At 56.2% G+C, this 19,155-nt stretch overlaps 2 protein-coding genes across 3 annotated transcripts; both read right to left on the bottom strand.

Moving 5' to 3' along the window:
• Positions 1–303: 303 nt before the first annotated feature.
• Positions 304–3,375, bottom strand: MXD3 (MAX dimerization protein 3). Of its 2 annotated transcripts, XM_007524344.2 has the most exons (6): positions 2,926–3,132; positions 2,707–2,809; positions 2,189–2,218; positions 1,971–2,085; positions 647–821; positions 304–566 (listed from the first exon to the last, which is right to left on the bottom strand). In XM_007524344.2, the coding sequence occupies exons 1-6, from the start codon at positions 2,993–2,995 to the stop codon at positions 451–453; spliced, it is 609 nt and encodes a 202-aa protein (XP_007524406.1). In that variant the 5' UTR covers positions 2,996–3,132; the 3' UTR covers positions 304–450. The 2 variants fall into 2 exon arrangements, with proteins under 2 accessions (XP_007524406.1, XP_060053218.1); XM_060197235.1 differs by lacking the exons at positions 304–566; positions 647–821 and adding an exon at positions 845–1,327 and having other exon boundaries at positions 1,971–2,218; positions 2,926–3,375.
• A 4,955-nt stretch (positions 3,376–8,330) lies between these two features.
• On the bottom strand, positions 8,331–15,522 carry LMAN2 (lectin, mannose binding 2). The gene is made up of 8 exons (XM_007524343.3): positions 15,152–15,522; positions 14,926–15,044; positions 12,109–12,226; positions 10,436–10,515; positions 10,181–10,342; positions 9,993–10,107; positions 9,387–9,506; positions 8,331–8,897 (listed from the first exon to the last, which is right to left on the bottom strand). Exons 1-8 carry the CDS (start codon positions 15,348–15,350, stop codon positions 8,737–8,739), a joined length of 1,074 nt encoding a protein of 357 aa, XP_007524405.1. The 5' UTR covers positions 15,351–15,522; the 3' UTR covers positions 8,331–8,736.
• Between the last annotated feature and the right edge of the window lie 3,633 nt (positions 15,523–19,155).

The following is a 19,155-nucleotide window of genomic DNA, read 5'->3' on the forward strand; positions in this document are numbered from 1 at the left end:
AACCTTGGCCCCGTGTGTGGGGGGGGGGATGGTCGGGCTGACTGGTACCTCCTGAGCAGTGAGTGGCCTGACCGGCCCGCCGCTGCTGCTGTTCTGTCTGCGGCTGGGAGGTCCCCATTTTCATCAGACAGAGCCAAGGAGGGGAAGTTAAGGGAAGAGGCTTTTAATGAAAATACTGTACAGGATCTGTGGGGCAAAGCCTGGGGCCTTGCCCAGGAAGGGACCCAAAGGCCCCAGCAGCTTCCTGCCCCCTTGGCGACAGGAGAGCCAAGTGCTACACAAAAACGCCTGGAAAGGTGCCCAGGCCTGAGCCACCCGGCCCGCAGGGCTCGGGACCAGGCACCCCACCCAGGAGGCACTGTGGATAGCAGGGCAGGGCACCTGTTCCCACAAGGGTCCTTTAGTCCGTGATGAGAGGAAGCGGCCCTGGCAGGGCGTGGAGGAGTCAGGTCATAGCCAAGCGGCGCCTCGGTGTGAGTAGCTGTGCTCCTGACCCGCACTGAAGCCCCGCAGCAGCTCGGCCTCGCTCCCGAACACCAGGCTCTCCACGTCCACCTCCAGCTCTTCTGCAGAAGGATCAGTCAGCAGGGCTGGCCTGTGTCCACCTGGTCCCCACCACCACCACCCCCGGGGCTCGGGCACTTACCCTGGTCAGAGTCGGAGCGCTCAGAGCAGAGCCCGGAGGAGTCCAGGCTGTCGGCCCGCAGCCGCTCACCCCCCATGGGTCCCCGCAGCTGTTCCAGCTGCCGCCGCAGGCTCTGCTGCTGACTCCGCAGCTTCTCTTTGAGCCTGCGCGCCCGCTGTTCCTGCTCCTCCAGCTTCTGTGGAGCCCAAAGGGGCGAGGAGTGGTCAGTGTCCTGGGGGCTCACTAAGTAGGGGTCCCAGGGCAGCTCCCATATCCCTGTGCAGCCAGGCCCCCTCCCCAGGCCTGTGAGGTGGGGAAAGAGACCACAAAACTTAAAGGCCGTTCCCTGGCAGAGCCCACCACTGCCCTTGGGATAGGCCTGGAGCTGCCAGGTGTCCCAGTCTTTGAAAGGAAACAGAAAAGTTGCCACCAGCTCCTCCCAGACAGACCAAAGGGGCCATCGATGTTGCTGTGGGCCAGAGCCGCCCAGGAGCCTGAAGGCTTCCTCTCTGCCACGCCCCTTCCAGGCTCCGCCATCAAAAGCCTGTGGTGCCCAGTCAGCAGGACTGGGGGCTGAGGCAAAGCCCACTGTCCAGGCGGGCAGCCAGCAGTGTGCCAGCTCAGCTGCTGTCAACAGCATGGGGAGCAGCAAGGCCTGAGCTGGGAGGGGCCGAGCAGCAGGTGGACCTGGTCAGATCACTGCTGTGAAGAACATTCAGACCCAGGAGGTTCAGCAGAAAGCAGGGAGGCCAGAGAGAGGTGAAGTGGCTTCAAAGGAAGTGTGATGCCGAGCGCCTGCTCCCTGGGACACACCCGTGTGGGAAGCAGGTCCGCAGCCAAGAGAGGAAGGGGCACTTTAGCCGGCCGGGACATGGCACCCAGCCGCTTATGAACTGCCCCCACCCGACCCCAGGAGAATGCTCATCAGGGGCCCCGTCTGGGGTTCCAGTTGTGTCCTGGCACTCAGCCTGGCAGTGCCTCCATGGCTTCCTCTCAGAAGGGCTGGGTGCCCCTAATCCAGAGGGCAAGGGAGGCCACCCCCACTGCAGGGTCGCCTCTATGGTGGAGTCAGGGCAGCCCACTTCTGTCCACCAGGGGGCGCTGGATTCCTTCCTCGGAGCAGCCACTTCCTAAGTGCTGGGCCTGTCTGGTGGCCTGAGCAGCCTCCCAGCGAGGGGGAGAGGGCGAGCAAGGACCAGCCCCCCATAGTCCAGGGGAACCCCGTGTCCACCTAGCCCAGCGGCTTGCCACCTTACACCGCAGAACAAGTGCTCTTCTGAGCACTGTCAGGCAGGTCCCGGCCCCAGCCACCCTCCACAGCACTCCTCCTCGGGGCAGCCCTCACCTGGATGTGCACCCTGGCCCGGCGCAGAAGGCTCAGCGTGGTGTACCGGGCACAGTCCGCCCCCAGGGGCATCTGCTGCTTCAGCTGCTCCAGACACCGCTTCAGCTGGGCCCTCCTGCGGGGGAAGGGATCTGGAGGGCAGTGCCAGCCGGCCTGGCTGGACAGAGGGACAACGGTAGGGCAGCTGAGGGGAGGCAGGCCTGGGGGCTGGGACTCACCTACGCTTCTCCAGCTCATTGTGCGCAGACCTGCCAAAGACAGACGGGGTCACAGCATGTCAGCCTCTAACCCGCACCCTCGGACCCAGGGCCTGAAAGTCCATTTCAAATGTCCGCCCCCAACCTAGTCCAGGGTGGGGGCCGCAAACACCTGAGACGACAGGTGGAGACAAAGACAGTAAAGTGCTGAGACACTTGCCCGGGAGGATATGGGTCCTGACCAGGCATGCAGGGAGGGCTTCCTGGAGTAGGTGACAGTTGAGGTTGAACCCAGAAACAAGTCACCCAGAAACAAGAGTGGAGGGCGGGGGAGAAGCATTCAGCTGTGTGTGTGGCGGGGGCGGGCAAGAGCTGAGGGGAGGGAACAGGAGGAAGGTCGCGGGGGGGGGGGGGAGCCCTTGGTATGATAAGCTGGGAAAGGGAGTGCGAGTGGGAGTCGATAGGGATCCTCGGGGCGCAGTCCCAAGAGGGCGAGGTGGGCGCAGCCAACCCTCCCTCCGCCGCCGCCCCGCGCTCACCGCCCGCTGTCCAGCTCGCCAGCCTGCGGAGGTCGCCTTCGTGCCGGGTGGGGCGCGCCGGGGCCGCGGTGCGGGCACAGGGACGCGTAGCCGTGCTCGGCCTCTGCAGACGGAGCCCGCGCGTCAGCCGGGCGGCCTCGGGGGTCCGGGTCCCGGGCGGGCAGGGAGGGGCCCTGGGGCCGCGCGGAGGAGGGGGCCCCGCCCGCACCCCCGCCTCACCTCTCTCGCGGCGCTCCAGGAACTCGGCGGCCTGCAGCAGCACCTGGATGTTTCTGGCCACGGGCTCCATGCCGGCGGCGCTAGGCCGGGTGCGGGCGCGGGCGCGGGGTCCCACTTTGTTACAATGTAACTGACGCGGCGCAACAAACACCGCGCCGCCCCGCCCCCCGCCGCGCCCCGCCCGCCGCCGCGCCCCCCGGAACGCCCCTCCGAGTGCGCCCGGCGGCCGCCGCCCTCCCCGGCTCCCCCGCTCCGTCCCCGCGCCCTCCAGGCCCGGCCTTCGTGCGGCCCCCGGCTGGGGTGCGGCGCCCCCCGCCGGTGACGTGGCGACTCTGGGCCTCGGCGACCCGCGCGGGGACCCCGGCTCTGCCTCCGCACGTGGGCTCCGAGGGGCGGGGCCGCCACCGATGGCGGCGGCGGGCGTGGTCTCACCATCCGGTCTTGCGATTGGCTAGGTTTGGCCCCGCCCCTCCTGCCGCAATTCGGGCGGGAAAGGGCGCAGGTTTCAAATTTGAAAACCCCGGGGGCGGGGCCGCGCGGGGAGCTGGGCGGCGGCGCGCAGGCACCAGAGGGGGCGCACGTCCCGCTCAAGAGTTGCGGGGTCTGTCGCCGGTGCCCAGCTGCCACGCGCCCGCGGTGTGTCCCTGGGGGGAACCGTCTAATGATCTCCCCGCCCGCGGGGGAACGCAGCAGATGGCTTTCTCGGGGCGCCGCCTGGCCTCTGCTGCGCGGGATCTGCTGAACCGCGGCAGAGCTGCCCCGCTCCGAGGCGGCGAGGCCAGATCCATCCCTGAGCCGGTATTGACCCAAGGCGCCTTGCTAACCTCCGCAGGGGCCGCTGCACGGACTGCTGGGGTAGCACCAGCAGATGTGGCCACACCTGCGGGGACAGTGATCCGGGTAGAGACAGGAAGATGAGAGCAGCTGTTACAGGGTGGAGCCCAAGTGTAATCGGAAAGGGGAGGATGTGTGTGTGTGGGGGGAGGGGTTGCCAGTGCTCGTCCCTTTGGAGAAAGCCTGGAAGTTTCTTTGCGTGCTTGGCTAAGAACCTATCTATCTGTCCACCCTTAAATTCACTCCTGAAAACAGTGACAGCGTGCTGAACCCCAGGGAGACACAAAGGAGATGCATTTTAGACAGGTCCCCGCGGGGAGGTCCAGAAAGGCTCTGGGGAGTTGGATGAATAGGTGTTAACTGTAGAAGGGAGGAGGGAGAATGCCAGAGAGTGGAACAGCACGTGCAAAGGTCCGGAGGTTGATAGAAGTGTATGCATAGTGCACGTGTAACTGGCATAGTATTGCTCTTAGCCTCTCAACAAGCTGGGGAGCAGGCTGCTGAGGGTGGAGACAAGGTGGCTGTCTGCTAGTGGCCAGAATAGAGTGAACATCAAAGTGGGCGTGTGCGGATAGCTCAGTGAGGAAGCATATGCTTTGCTCTATGAGGCCCCAGCACCTGCGTGCCCCTTCCTCTCCCCACCCTCCAAAAGTGAAAAATATCATGGACTTGGCCTTGTAGGCATTACCATTCCCCTTGATTTCCCCTTGTCTGGACACAAAAATGTCCAATTGCCTGTCCCAATTCTCCATCAAACTTTTACTCTTTGGATGGCGTCTGTCTGTCGTTGCTGGACTTTTTGGGCTGTAAAAGGTGCTCCTTGCTCTGAAGAGGTGTGGCTGGGCAGTCCAAAATGTTCTAGAAGCTTCGGCTCCCAATCCCGAGCGTTTGCATCCATTGGGCAGGAGGGTGTCAGTCTGAGCCAGTCTCTTCCTGAGGAGACTGCCCCCCTATCACCACGCTCCATCAGCCTGGTTGGCCAGAAAAGTGTGTGGCCTCCCCGGGGGCCCAGATCACCCAGACTCTGTCTCTTGGTTGGCAGCTTGCGTCTCAAGAGGGAGCAGGAGCATGTCTACACTGTAGTCCTGTGTCCGCTCGGCTTAGGAAATGGAAGCTGTCTGCTCGCAATTCCCAGCAGCTGCCACTAGGTGGCAATCACAGACCTTTGCTGTCATCGCCAACCTAAACGCCCACTGCCAGGCCTGGGCTGGGCAGCCCCTGGGGGGTGTCACTTCCCTGTCCAGTCAGCGTCCCTCTGCTCAGCAATACCCAGTACTGGCACAGACTCAGTGTCCACTCCGACAGCAGAGTTGTAAACCCTTCCTGCAGCTCTTCTGTCCTCAAGCTATGACTCCAGTGTGGTTGGCAGTCAGCTTCACCCAGAGGGCAGTGCAGAGGGTAGCAATGGACAGTGACACTACTATATATATGTATGTATGTATATATACATATATAATATGCACTATATATAATATGCACTATATAATATATGCACTATATCATATATGTGTGTGTGTATATATATATATATATATATATATATATATATATATATGTATATATAATTATATCTAGCATATGCAATGCCAGGGGCTGAAATCAGGACCTCATGCTTTGAAGTTTAATGCTCTATCCATTGCATGACCTCCCAGGCCATCTGTTCGTTTTTTTTTCTAGAATTTTAATTATTTATTTTTAGAGATAGGGAGATAGCATAATGGTTATGCAGAAAGTCTTGTGCCTGAGGCACCAAAAAGTCCTAGGTTTAATCCCTGCACCACCATAAACCAAAGCTGAGCAGTGCTTTGGGGAAAGAAAAAAAAAAAAAAAAAAAGCATACTCTCTGAGTTCACTGGCCTCTAGGGAAAAAAAAGAAAAAAGAGGGAGTCGGGCAGTAGCGCAGCAGGTTAAGCGCATGTGGCGCAAAACCGGCAGATCCCAGTTCGAGCCCCCGGCTCCCCACCTGCAGGGGAGTCGCTTCACAGGCGGTGAAGCAGGTCTGCAGGTGTCTGTCTTTCTCTCCTTCTCTTTGTCTTCCCTCCTCTCTCCATTTCTCTCTGTCCTATCTAAGAATGATGACAACAATAGTAACTACAACAATAGAACAACAAGGGCAAGAAAAGGGAATAAATAAATATTTAAAAAGAACTGATACTGGGGGTCAACTTGGGACCTCATGTGTGAAAATCCAGTTTTTTTTTCTTTCTTTTTTTTTAAAATAATTTATTTCTTTATTGGGGAATTAATGCTTTACATTCAACAGTAATTTCTTTCTTTTTTTAAAAAGCACTGTTCAGCCCAGGCTTATGGTGGTGCAGGGGACTGAACCTGGGACTTTATAACCTCGGGCATGAGAGTCTCTTTTTAAAAAAAAATTATTTTCCCTTTTGTTGCCCTTGTTTTTTTTATTGTTGTTGTAGTTATTGATGTCATCGTTAGATCAGACAGAGAAATGGAGAGAGGAGGGGAAGACAAAGAGGGGAAGAGAAAGACTGCCTGTGAAGCAACTCCCCTGCAGGTGGGAAGCCAGGATCCTTACGATGGTCCTTGCATTTCATGCTATGTGCGCTTAACCCACTGCGCTACTGCCCGACTCCCGAAAGTCTCTTTATCTAACTATTATACTACCAACCCCCCCCCCGCCCTGAAAATCCAGTCTTATTCACTGTGTCACCTCCAACTTGCTTTTTTTAGGGATGGGGGGTGGTGAGGAGATAGCATAGTGTTTCTGCAAAAATATCTTCTTGCCTGAGGTTCCAAGGTCCGAGATTCTACCCCTGGCACCACCATAAGCCAGAGCTAAGCAGTGCTCTGGTTAAAATTAAAAACTAAATTAAATAAAACTACATGGAACTGGTGACATAGCTCACTTAGTGTGCTGCTTTGCCATGTGTGCGACACAGATTAGAGTCACGCCCAGCACAGTGAAGGGAGCTTGGGTGTTGTGGTTGATCTCTTTGTCTCTCTCAGATGTAAGTATACAAACAAAACACTCATAGGCCAGAAGGTGGTGGGTGCAGTGGATAAAACAGTGGGCTCTCAATCAAGAGGTCCTGAGTCCACTCCCTGGCATTGCACATGCCAGAGTGATACCCTGGTTCTCCCTCCCTCCTTCTCTCATGAATAAATATATACTTTTTTTTTTTTTAATCACAAGGCCAGAGAGATAGCTTACTGAATTGGGCCAAAGCCTTGCCATAGGTATAGTCCAGCTTGTGCCATGGTACTGGGAGGAGCATAGCACTACACTATGGTATCTTTCTATCTTAAAAGAGGGCAGGGGCCAGATGGTGGCACACCTGGTTGAGCACACATTACAGTGAGCAAGGACCCAGGTTCGAGCCCCCAGTCCCCACCTGCAGAGGGAAAACTTCACAAGTGGTGAAGCAGGGCTGCAGGTATCTTTCTGACTTTCCCTATCACCTCCTTCTCTCTTGATTTCTGGCTCTATCCAATAAAGATTAAAAAAAATTTAAAGGGGGGGCAGGGGTAGATAGCATAATGGTTATGCAAAGAGGCTCCAAAGTCCCAGGTTCAATCTTCAATCCCCTGCATCACCATAAGCCAGAGCTAATCAGTGCTCTGGCAAAAAAATAAATGGGATGCGTGTGTGTGTGTGTGTGTGTGTGTGTGTGTGTGTGTGGTGGGCAGCTGCACATCCAGTTAAGCACACAGTGTTAAGTGCAAGGACCTGCATACCTGCGGGGGTGGGAAGGTACTTCACAAGCAGTGATGCAGGTCTGCAGGTGTCTCTCCCTCTCTATCTCCCCCTCCTCTCTCAATTTCTCTGTCCTATCCAATAAAATGGAAAAAAAAAATAATGGCCTCCAGGAGCAGTGGATTTGTAGTACAGGCACTTAGCCCCAGCAATAACACTGGAGGAAAGAAAAAAATTAATTTTAATCAGAGAATTAAGAGTGAAAGATAAGAGACAAGACACCAGAGCACTACTCAGCTCTGGCTTTCGATACTGCTGGAGATTGAACCTGGGACCTTGGATTTTTTTTTGCCTCCAGGGTTATTGCTGGAGCAGTACCTGCACCATGAATCCACTGCATTTCCCAAGCACTGGCCAAACATTCCAGGAAGGAGGGGCAAGGGCCAGAGGGTGACCTCCCAGCCCAGCCAGTCTCTTCAGAGAACATTCTGGAAGCACCACCCGTTGACTCCACTAACTCCTCCCTAAGTGTCCCTAGTGAGGGAGGCTGGGAAAGGGCACCCTGAATTAGACCCAGGTTTTGAGTGGAGGAGAGAGAGCACATGTTCAGGAGCTGTGGAAGCCGCCAGAAGGTGTTGTCATTCAGCATGTTTGCGTTCACTGGCCGCACTGCCTTTGCCCCACCTGGAGCGCTCCAAGGGGGAGCCAATACCATACCGCTGGCCCAACCCATCTTCCAGCACCTCACGCCCTGAAGCCAGAGACATGCGCCCAGGGGAGAGGGCACGGGTCCCCTCCCTCCCTCAGCCCCACTTGCTGTGAGGCAGGTCTGCTTGACCCCTGCAGGCCTGAAGGGCAGAAGCTACCGGAAGGAAAAAAACCAGCAAGTCCCCAGGACAGTCACAGCACTGAGGTTGGTCATTTACTTTATTCAGCACATGTCACACTCTGGGCCCCCAGGGGACCCCTCCTGGTCGGAGCTGGGAGGGTGTGCGGGAGGCCACGGTTCAGACCCAAACCCACTGGTGTCCTTAGCGCCCACCTGGCTGGTCTGGGGTCTCCAGTGTTCAACCATTCTAGGTTCATAGCTTTGCTCCCCAGACTTGCCCCCCCACCAAAACCCTTCTTCCCCAGCCCTGCAGCCTGTCCTGGCCGGGCAAGAAGCAAAATGTACGAAAATACTTTAATTATTTCTTTGAAACGGTTAAGAAAGAAGGTCATCTTGTGTTTCTTTGACAATCGCAGTAAAAAAAAAAAAAAAAAGTTCACATTCTTGCCGGGCGAGGCCGGGCCCCCCAGCCGCCTCCCGCCACAGCCGCTCAGTAGAAGCGCTTGTTCCGCTCCTGCCGCTTCTGGAAGACCACGGCGCCCACCACGGCGCACACGATGATGCCCAGCAGCGCGCACAGCAGCAGCAGGAACACGCGCCAGCCCGTCAGCGGCCCACTGCGGAAGTTCCCCGTCGGGTCATCCACGTTGTCTGCAGGGAGAGCCGGAGTGAGGCGCCGGGGCTCGCGAACTGGCCCTCTGGGCAGAGGCCGCGTGGTGGGGGGTGGAAGCAGCATCCAACTGACCCAAGAGGAAGGACCTATTACCACGTTCGGGGACCCGGGTTCAAGCCCCTGCTCCCCACCCATGAGCGGTGAGGCAGGTCTGCTGGAGTCTCTCCCATCTTCCCTTCCCCTCTCAATTTCTCTGTCCTAGCAAAGGAAAACTAAATAAGAGAAAACGGAGGCACACTGGGGGAGGCGGAGGAACTGAATGTGCCCTTCACTGTTGGGAGGCTGTGGTGGCCATCCCAGGAGGAGCCAGGTCCAGGGGCTTGCCGAGTTCCCACAGGCATCCTGCCTGCACCCCCGTGTCCCAGCACTGAGCAGGCCAGGAGCAGTGCCAGATGGCCACACCTCCTGGGGCACAAAGCCCAGGCAGAGAGGGCAAGGAAGGGGGCAGGCCGGTGGCTGATGCGTACCTTTGGGCGACCTGAGGAAGTTGACGCTGGGCTCGATCTTAGTCCAGTCGATGTTCTCCTCGTCAGGCGTGTGCTCGACCATCAGCTGAAACAGCTTCAGCGAGATGATGTCGTGATTGTCTGTGGGCCCAGAGCCACCGGGTGAGGACCTGGCGACCCCAGCCCGGGCACAAGGGACCTGGACTCTGGGTGAGGCCAGGGGGTGGGGACAAGGGAGACTTGGTTTCTAATGGGACCCCCTGGGGATCACAGCGGATTATGGTGTGGAAAAACAGGACCACTGATGGCTCTGGTGGCCAACAGTCCGAGGGAGGGAGGACAGTGGACCGAGCCCACCAGGCTGAGGAGAGAAAGCTGGGGGGCTCTGATGGACAGGACGGGGCATGAGGCGCCATGGCCTGAGCTGCCTGTGGGCTGGAGACTGGGGGTCCAGTGTAGTGCTCAGCCCCCCAGCAGGGCTGTGGCCAGGGTGTGGCATCCCCAAGTGCCAGGAGCAAAGTATGCCAGGTGGGCAAGGATCAGGGGAGGAATGGCAGAGAGAGACAGCGCCACCTCGCCCCAGCTCTTGAGAGTGGCAGGCTCACCGTGGGTGGCCGGGCCCCTCACCTGACAGGTCCCCCGTGCCAGCCGAGGCACCGAAGTAGTAGCCGGTGGGCAGGCGCACCCCAGTGATGTCGATGCAGCTCTTCCACTCGTTCTTGTCCTCCAGGTCGGTCATCACCTGCGGTCAGGCATGGTCAGCCCTGCCAGCGCCGGCCCCCGCCCCTGCCCCCCACCCTGAGGAGCCAGCTCACCGTCAGGCGGCCCCGGGAGTAGCGCGCGGCCAGGAAGGTGTCGTGCTCTCGGTTACGGAAGTCGGCCGTGCAGCCTGCCAGCTCGGTCCAGCGGCCGTCCTTGCTGTGGTCATAGGACAGGGAGCCGTTGTTCACCATCACCGAGATGTACGGGAACACACGCTGCGGCCAAGACACCGGTCACCACACCAGGTCGCTGGGGGGAGCGCATCCCTCTCCCTGGAGGCTCCTCTGGGGGGGGGGGTAGGAGCCTACCTCCGTGGTCTCATCGTTGGGATATGTGTCCAGGAAGATGGCCAGGCCATGGAAGTTGTCTTTGCTTCCAAACACGGGCCCTGGAACCAGAATGGAGGGAGATGAGGCCACCCCAAGATGGCGCCAGTGTGGGGCTGGGGAGCTCAGGGGCTCACCGCAAAGGTCGCAAGTGTGAGGCCTCAGCTGTGGAGCGACAGCACATGTCCTGTGCCCTGGAGTCGAGGTTCTAGTGTGTGTGTGTGTGTGTGGGGGGGGTGGCTATGCAGAAAGGACCCTCAGCTCTCAGCCAGGGGTTGGTAGCTGTCTGTGGAGAACCAGAGCACAGACCTGAGGTTCTGTGGGCTACATCCAGTCTCAGTCTTGTTTTTTTTTTTTTTTAAATATATATATATATATATATATATATATATATTTATATATATATTCCCTTTTGTTGCCCTTGTTGTTTTACTGTTGTTATTATTGCTGTTGTTATTGATGTCAGTCATTGTTGGATAGGACAGAAAGAAATGGAGAGAGGAGGGGAAGACAGATGGAGACAGAAAGACAGACATCTGCAGACCTGCTTCACTACTTGTGAAGCGACTCCCCTGCAGGTGGGGAGCTGGGGGCTCAAACTGGGATCCTTACGGCGTCCTTGCGCTTTGCGCCATGTGCACTTAACCCGCTGTGCTACCGCCCAATTCCCTTGTTTTTGCCTTTTAAAAAATAGCTCTGAGGGTGGGGTAGAGAGCATAATGGCTAGGCAAGGAGACACTCATGCCTGTGGGTCTGGAAGTCCCAGTTTCGATACCATACATCACCAGAATCCAGAGCTGAACAGTGCTCTGGTTAAATAAATAAATAAATAAATAAATAATACTAATAATAATTTTTTTAAAAAAATTCAAAAAATAGCCCCGAGGGCCTGACAAGGGGTAGCACCACAGCAATGAAGGAGTGCTGCAGGTATCTTTTTCTCCCTCTCTATCTGCCCTTCTTTTCTCAATTTCTCTCGGTCCTAATAAAAAGAATGAACGAGCGGACAGATTGGATGGATAACCACGGGGAGTGGCTGATTTGTAGTACCGGCACCAAGCTCTAGTGATAACCCTGGCGGCAAAAATAAATAGCTCATCTGAGTGTGGTATGTTGTAGCAAAGCAAAGGTCTCTGGGGCAGGAGGGAAAGGGGTGGGGTGGAGGGGCTCTGGGGCGTGATGGTGGAAAGGACCTGCTTTGGGAAGACTGCTTTGTAGACATGTGTCGTAGGGGGATGAGAAGTTGTGCCTGTGTCAACCGCTGTACTATAAGCCATAAACCCCGCGATAATCTGGGGGACGGGGGAGGAAAAAACAAGACAAGAAAACAGCCCTTGCAGATGTCAGGGCAGGAGCTGGGGAGCAGCTCATCTGCCTTCACCACGAGGCCTGGGCTTGACAACCACCCCTCCCCTGAGCGCAACAAAGACCAAAATGGGTGGTGGCCTCTTCTCTCTCAAAACTCAAAATACAGATCTTGAGCTGGGGAGGCGACTCGGCAGCGTCACGCTCGCCCGAGGCCCTGGGCTGTTCCCGACACTACGCAGAACGAACGGCCTGAAACGGGTAGAAGGCTGAGCGGGCCGGCCACAGCTGGCTCTGGGCCGAGCAGGGGTCGGCTGCCCGCAGCGCCCTGGATGGGAGGGCCCGCCTACCTGGCACCAGGCGGTCCCTGGCATACCACAGCGCGATGCCGTCACCGTGCAGGTTCTTCTTGCCTGCACCGTGGACCTTGAAGTGCACGTGCATCTCCCAGTCCTTGAGGAAGCAGGGCTGGGGGGGTGGGGTGGAGATGGCAGCTCAGGACGGGCCCCGCAGAGTCCCCCGGAGGGGGAGGCATGGCCTGGGCTGCTCTCCTTCACTCAAGCACTCTCCTTCCTCAGTGCTGACCCCCCCCCCCCTTCTCAGGCCCTGTTCAGTGAGAACCCCAGGGCTGGGTACTTTTAGGATGGGTAGAAAGTGCTCAAACCCTGTAGGGCCACATAAGCAAAGTGATGGTGCTGGTGAGTAATGAGCAAACCGTTCCTGACCGCAGACACCTGAGGAAGGCAGGTGCAAAACCTTGTGGGGCCAGTGACATGGCGCAGCTCACCTACACCCCTTTATGAACAAGCTCCTTCTGACTGAGCCCAACCTTTGAGCAGCCCAGGCCCTGTCTGCACCTCACTTCAGAGAACAAGAGAAAATGCTGCCCGACGAAACTCATCTCCATGAGAAATCTAAGGCTGCGTGGTCACTTTAAAGCAAAAAAAAAAAAAAGAAAAAAAAGTCACTGAGAGCCCAGAGACAGAACAATGTGACAGGCTGGGGGGAGGGGAGGCAGGGAGGTGGAGGAAGTTGGGGCTGAGTGGGCGACGCTGGAGCTGAGACCGAGCAGATGAGAAGCCCAGCAGGCAGAGCACGTCGCCAGGAAGGGAGGCAGTGTCCCAGACAGTGGGGACAACACGTGCAAAGGTCCTGAGGCGAGAAGGCAGCCAGGCAGGCTGGCACGCAGTCAAGAGAGTGGGGACGGACAGCTGGGGAGACAGAAGGCACAGTTATCACCTCACCGAGCGAGCGACAGCTGAAGAAAGCAGCCCCAGAAGCCCCTAGCAGGCAAGGAGGAAGAGCTGAGGGGACAGACAGATGAGGCGGTAAGGGACGGTGTGGACCCAGAGCTAAATGGGGAAGCCAAGCAGAAGGGACCCAAAGGGCGGGTGACGTGAGGGACAGCTCAGACAGGGCAGGACGGCACAGGGTGGAATCAGCAATGCCCTGAACCATGAGCCAGCCCCGCGCTCCCCCCTTCCTCTCCCCAACTCCCTCGATGCCAAAACTGTGTAGCAACTGGTTTGGCCCAAGCCTGCAGCCACCATGCCAGCGACGTGTGGGACTCCCTGGCTCCTAGCACAAAGGTCAAAGAAACCAACACTGCCTATGAGGGCTGTCCCACAAGAACGCTGGCGACAGCTCCCTCTGCAGAAATCTGGGCAAGGGGACTGAGGGCTCCCTGTGCCATGGGGTGTATGTGGGGGGGCGACAGGACGCAAGTGCAGCAAGTGAAGATTGCTGGGCTTGGAGACCTGACAGGCCAGATCAAATACTATCGACGCGGTTCTCTTTCACTTCTTTCTTTTTTTATTGCCAGCAGGGTTATCGATGAGGTTCAGTGCTGGCACAAGGAATCCATTGCTCCTGGTGGCCGTTTTCTCTTTCTTTCTTCCCATTTTACTTGACAGGACAGATAGAAATTGCAGGAAGAGGAGAAATGCAAGAAAAATAAATATCTGTAGACCTGCTTCACCACTTGTGAAGCATCCCCACCTGTAGGGGCTTGAACCCTGGTCTTTGCACATGGTGACATGTGTGCTTAATTGAGTGTGCCTCTGCCTGGCCCGATCAATGCCGTTCTCCATGAGTGTTAGCACAGCACGAAGTTACGGCAGTCATCCGTGTCAGCCTTTGTATGAATCAAATGCATCAGCCCGGGAGATGGCCCAGTGGATAAAACATATGAGGTCCGGAGTTGGATCCCCGGATCACATTTGCCAGAGTGACCCCCTGATTCTCCCTGTTTCTCATTAAGAAGTAAATCTAAGGGGCCGGGTAGTAGCATACCTGGTTGATTAGATACACATTACAATGCACAAGTAAATGGGTTCAAGACGCCAGTACCCATCTGCAGGAGGAAACTCCACATATAACAGAACAGTGCTGCAGCTGTCTCTCCCTATCTCCCCCTTCTCTCTCAATTTATGTCCCTATCCAAAATAAATAATTATCTTAAAAAAAAAGAGAGAGAGAGAGGAAGGAAGTGGTGCAGTTGGTAAAGTGACTAAGTTACCATGCAAAAGGACCCAGGTTCAAGCCTCTGGTCCCCCCCCACCTGTGGGGGGAGAGGAGTTTCATAAGCATGGAGCAGGCTGCAGGTGTCTCTCGCTTCCAATTTGTCTCTATTCTAGTTAATAAAAGGAAAATTAAGGGGGAAAAAAAAAACCCCTAAATTAAAAAAACAAAAGGGGCCGGGCGGTGGCACACCTGGGAGAGCGTGTTACCCTGCTCAAGAACCTGGGTTCAAGCCTCGAGGTCCCCACCAGCTGGGGTGAAGCTTCATAAGCGGGGAGGCAGTGCTGCAGGCGTCTCTCTCTCTCTCTCTCTCTCTCTCTCTCTTCCCTCTCCAACTCTCGGTCTCTACTCAGTACAGACAGACAGACAGGTCCTGCGCTATCCCACTACAGAGGGTTCTACTCGGTCTGCCAGGTTGCTCCGCTTACTGGCCAGTGTGACTCGGTAAGGCCTTGGCTTCGCCGTGGATAAAGTGGAGGTGACATGGCTCCGCTCACGGGGCTCTCCAACGGAGTGAGAAAGGAGCAAAACGTCAGGTGCAGCTCCCGGCACACGGCAGCGTCGTCTTGGTGGATTCGAGATGACTCGTGTGTGGCAGGGCGGGGGGGAGTCCCTCGAGTCCCCGGCCGCCCCGCAGCCCCGCTCACCTGGTGGTTCCAGATGGAGCCCTCTCTGCTGCGCTCGTCGGGGGTCAGGCGCACGTACTGGCTCGTGAGCATGGTGCTGCCCTGGAAGTCCCAGAGGGGCATGGAGCTGGAACCGACCCCTGCGCACACGGACACGGGGCGTGAGCGGGGGCCAGGACCCGCCTGCCAGCGGCGGGCGCCCAGCAGCTGCCCCGGCCGGGGCGGCCCCTGCCCGCCCGGGCCTCACCCTGGTAGGGCTTGATGAGCGAGTGCTCCCGCTTGAGGTGTTCGCTGTTGCCGTCAGTTATATCCGCAGCCACGAGCCCCAGCAACGGCAGGAGAAGACACAGAGGTGTGATGGGGCCGGGGCCGGGGCCGGGAAGCCCAGGCCTCCCCGGGCACCGCCGGCCCCAGCCCCAGCGCCAGACCCAGGCAGCCGCCGCCATTCTCCGCTCCTCTTGGCCACTTCCGCCCCAGGACTTCCGCCTTCCGGGTGTCTCCTCTAGTGGCTTCCGGCCGGAAAGCCCCCACCCAAATATCCCTCCAAAGAGTAGAGCCTCGCCGCCAACGGGGTGGCAGCTTGATTTGCCGAGCAGGCCCCCATTCTGGTCAAGCGTTGTCCCTTCTCCTAGGAGATGCGGCGGCGCCAGTCTTGCGCTCGGACACTAGTTGTCTTGAGCGACAAACGCCCCAGCCAATCATAGAACAGCACGTTAGGCTTGTGAACCAATGGGGAGCAGAGAGAGGTGGGTGTTGCTTCGCGGGGCATGCTGGGATTTGTAGTTCGCTTGGGTCGCTCCCGGCAACTGGACGCAAGAGGGTGGCTTCTGGTTGCTTCTCGCTGGCTGCCTCCCTAGAGTAAGAGTTCTCAATCCTGTGGGGAAAAGAAGCTCTAAACTGAAGGCGGCAGCTCGAGTTCCCACTCCCGCCCCGCCTTGGACACCCTGAGTGACACACCAGGCGGTCTACACCCGCCCCAACTCCATGCCATTGGAGCCAGAAAACTGCAGGAGCCGCGACGCCCCGCTCCTCTCACCCGACCCCGCGGGTTTAAGCGGGAGACGCAGTGAAGGTGTCCACCTACCCGGAAGGCAGTGCCGCCCGTGGGGCTCGGCGGCGAGCCCAGGAAAGCCGAGGACTGGAGGCTGGAAAGTGCTCACTCTGGTCTAATGAGGAGCTCAGTACCGATACTTCCACACCGGGGAGTTGAGACTCACATTAGAAAGCCAGGATTCCGGTTTCTCAGGCAAAATCAGAAGTGCTAAGCACACTAAACCCATGGGGCTGCCCCTACCAATGCCTTCCTCTTCCCGGCCAATTGCCATCTTGCTTGGTGCCTTGAATTGTTTGATCCCCACACCTTCAAATTGCTCCTTCACTTTTTTTTCTTTTCTTTCTCATTTTCATTCTCTCAATCTCTCTCTCTCTCTCGCACTGCTTAACTCTGGCTTGTAATGCTGTTGGTGGACTGAATCTTTGACTTTGGGGCCTCAGACATGAAAGGCTTTTACATAAGCATTATGCTGTCTCCCCACTTTTCATGTCTTTGTTTATTCATTTGAGAGCAAGAACCAGAGCATCATTCTGGCACATGCAATGCCAGGCATCTAACTCAGGACCTCATGCTTGAGAGTCCAGTGCTTTATCCACTGCGCCAGCATCTCTTCACTTTACTTTTAGAAGCTGCTCCGTTTGACTGAATGAACTTACTCAGGCTTAGACTTTGAGACATCTTGCCTGGCTCACATTTAGAAATTATTTATATCAGAGGCTGGGCGGTAGCACAGCAGGTTAAGAGCACATGGCGTGAAGCACAAGGACTGGCATAAGGATCCTGGTTCCAGTCCCCGGCTCCCCACCTGTAGGGGATTCGCTTCACAAGCGGTGAGGCAGGTCTGCAGATATCTTATCTTTCTCTCCCCCCCTCTGTCTTCCCCTCCTCTCTCTATTTCTCTCTGTCCTATCCAATGACAACGATAACAATAACAACAAGAGCAACAAAAATGGGGAAAATGACCTCTAGGAGCAGTGGATTCATAGTGCAGGCATGTCACCATGAATCCACTGCTCCTGGAGGCCATGTTTTCTCCCTTTTGTTGCCCTTGTTGTAGCTTTGTTGTGGTTATTGTTGTTGCCGATGTTGTTTGTTGTTGGATAGGACAGAAAGAAATGGAGAGAGAAGGGGAAGACAGAGAGGGGGAGAGAAAGACACCTGAAGACCTGATTCACCTCCTGTGAAGTGACTCCCCTGAAGGTGGGGAGCCGGGGGAGCTCGAACCAGGATCCTTATGCAGGTCCTTGCGCTTTGCACCACATGTGCTTAACCTGCTACACTACCGCCTGACTCCCGGGTCATGCATTTTTAATTCACTTTTTTGTTAGTCATGCACTCATAAAGACAGACCTGTGAGGCCACTAAGGATACAGACCTGTGAGGCCACTAAGCGCTGTCTCTGTGCCAAGCACCATTCTGAAGGTCCGTGGCCTCATGGAGGTCTGGGGGACGGGCACATACATCCCTGTCTGATTTACATAAGTGACAGAGATTTGTCTCCAATGGAGCTCATGAAAGATCTGTCTCCGTGAGGGAAGTGCATAGGGTGACTATTTGTTGCAAACTCTGGAATCAGGTCATGAAGGAGGAGTGGGAGTTTACCAGAAAGTGGGGGGAGGATGTCAGCAGGGGAGGCCCTCGTGCATAAGGAGGAGGGTACACAGCACTTTACAGTGTCTTCTGGGTGGGGAGGGTGGGTGTTGGGTGTCTGACTGTGCTGATGAGAAGATATTGTGGCAGGGATGGGGAGGGCAGGTCATTGTGACCAGCTGAACAAAAATAAGGCCTGATCCAGGGAGGCTCCCATTAGGAAAGGGGATCAGAAGTCCCATGGGGAGACTGGACAGGAAATCAGCCTCCCATCCCTGGACAAAGTGGGGAGAGAGAAGCAGAGAACAGTGGACCCCACTTTTCTCATGGGAAGTCCTGGGCTTGGCTGGGGTCCCTGTGGTGAGGAGGTGCTCAGAGCTGAAACGGGGACCCACAGCAGCAGGCAGTGACTGGGGATGGGGTGCAGGCTGAACCTGCTATTGGGCCTCTCGATGGGCCCAGCTTCCAGGCCCCTAGGTGCTTGCCTCCATACCTGCTATTTGATGTCAGCACAGAGTAATTTTTGGTAGCTTCCCCCCTTCTCTCTTTTATTATTATTTTATTGCCACCAGGGTGGGGCTCAGTGCTGGTGCTATGAATCCACCACTCCTAGCAGCCATTTTTTTTTTTACTTTCTAAATTAGATAGAATAAAGAGAAATTGAGAAAGGAGAGGTAGAGAAAGACAGATACCTGCAGACCTGCTTCATCACTTGTGAAACAGACCCCATGCAGGCGGAGAGCAGGGGCTCAAACCTGGATCCTTGCTCATGGTAATATGTGTGCTTAACCAGGTGCAACACCACCTGGCCCCCTGCTCCTCTCTCTAAACCTCAGTTGCCTCACATATAAGAGGACCACTTGTAGCCAGGAGGTGGCGCAGTAAATAGAGCATTGGACTTTCAAGCATGAGATCCCAAGTTCAATCCCTGGCATCAAATGTCCCAGAGTGATGTGCTGGTTTGTTCTCTTATAAATAAATACCATGGGAGTCAGGTGGTAGCGCAGCGGGTTAAGCACATGTGGTGCGAAGCGCAAGGACCGGCTTAAGGATCCAAGTTCGAGCCCCCGGCTCCCCACCTGCAGGGGAGTCGCTTCACAGGCGGTGAAGCAGGTCTGCAGGTGTCTGTCTTTCTCTCCCCCTCTCTGTCCTCCCCTCCTCTCTCCATTTCTCTCTGTCCTATCTAACAATGACGACATCAATAACAACAATAATAATAACTGCAACAACAATAAAAAAACAAGGGTTGGGGGTCAGGCGGTAGTGCAGCGGGTTAAGTGCAGGTGGTGCAAAGCTTAAGGACTGGCGGAAGGATCCTGGTTCGAGACCCCAGCTCCCCACCTACAGCGGTACTGCTTCACAGGTGGTGAAGCAGGTCTGTAGGTGTCTGTCTTTCTCTACCTCTCTCTGTCTTCCCCTCCTCTCTCCATTTCTCTCTGTCCGATCCAACAATGACAACATCAATAACAACAACAATAAAACAAGAGCAACAAAAGGGAAAATAAATGAATAAATATTAAAAAAAGAAAATTAAAAAATACACAAGGGTAACAAAAAAGGGAGAATAATAAATAAATAAATACTTAAAACAAAAAGACGTCTCATGC

The sequence above is a fragment of the Erinaceus europaeus genome, chromosome 9 (assembly GCF_950295315.1).
Source record: "Erinaceus europaeus chromosome 9, mEriEur2.1, whole genome shotgun sequence".
In the NCBI taxonomy this organism is placed as follows: Eukaryota; Metazoa; Chordata; class Mammalia; order Eulipotyphla; family Erinaceidae; genus Erinaceus; species Erinaceus europaeus.

Excerpts from the sequence above, each read along its gene's own strand:
- MXD3 (XM_060197235.1), bottom strand. The coding sequence starts at position 3,360 with ATGGTGAGACCACGCCCGCCGCCGCCATCGGTGGCGGCCCCGCCCCTC. Across the intron at positions 2,810-2,925 it reads CCTGGAGCGCCGCGAGAGAG|AGGCCGAGCACGGCTACGCG; the intron begins GTGAGGCGGGGG and ends CTCCGTCTGCAG. Across the intron at positions 2,219-2,706 it reads GGCGAGCTGGACAGCGGGCG|GTCTGCGCACAATGAGCTGG; the intron begins GTGAGCGCGGGG and ends TGTCTTTGGCAG.
- LMAN2 (XM_007524343.3), bottom strand. The coding sequence starts at position 15,350 with ATGGCGGCGGCTGCCTGGGTCTGGCGCTGGGGCTGGGGCCGGCGGTGC. Across the intron at positions 10,343-10,435 it reads CCAACGATGAGACCACGGAG|CGTGTGTTCCCGTACATCTC; the intron begins GTAGGCTCCTAC and ends TCTTGGCCGCAG. Across the intron at positions 9,507-9,992 it reads TGGCACGGGGGACCTGTCAG|ACAATCACGACATCATCTCG; the intron begins GTGAGGGGCCCG and ends CTGGGCCCACAG.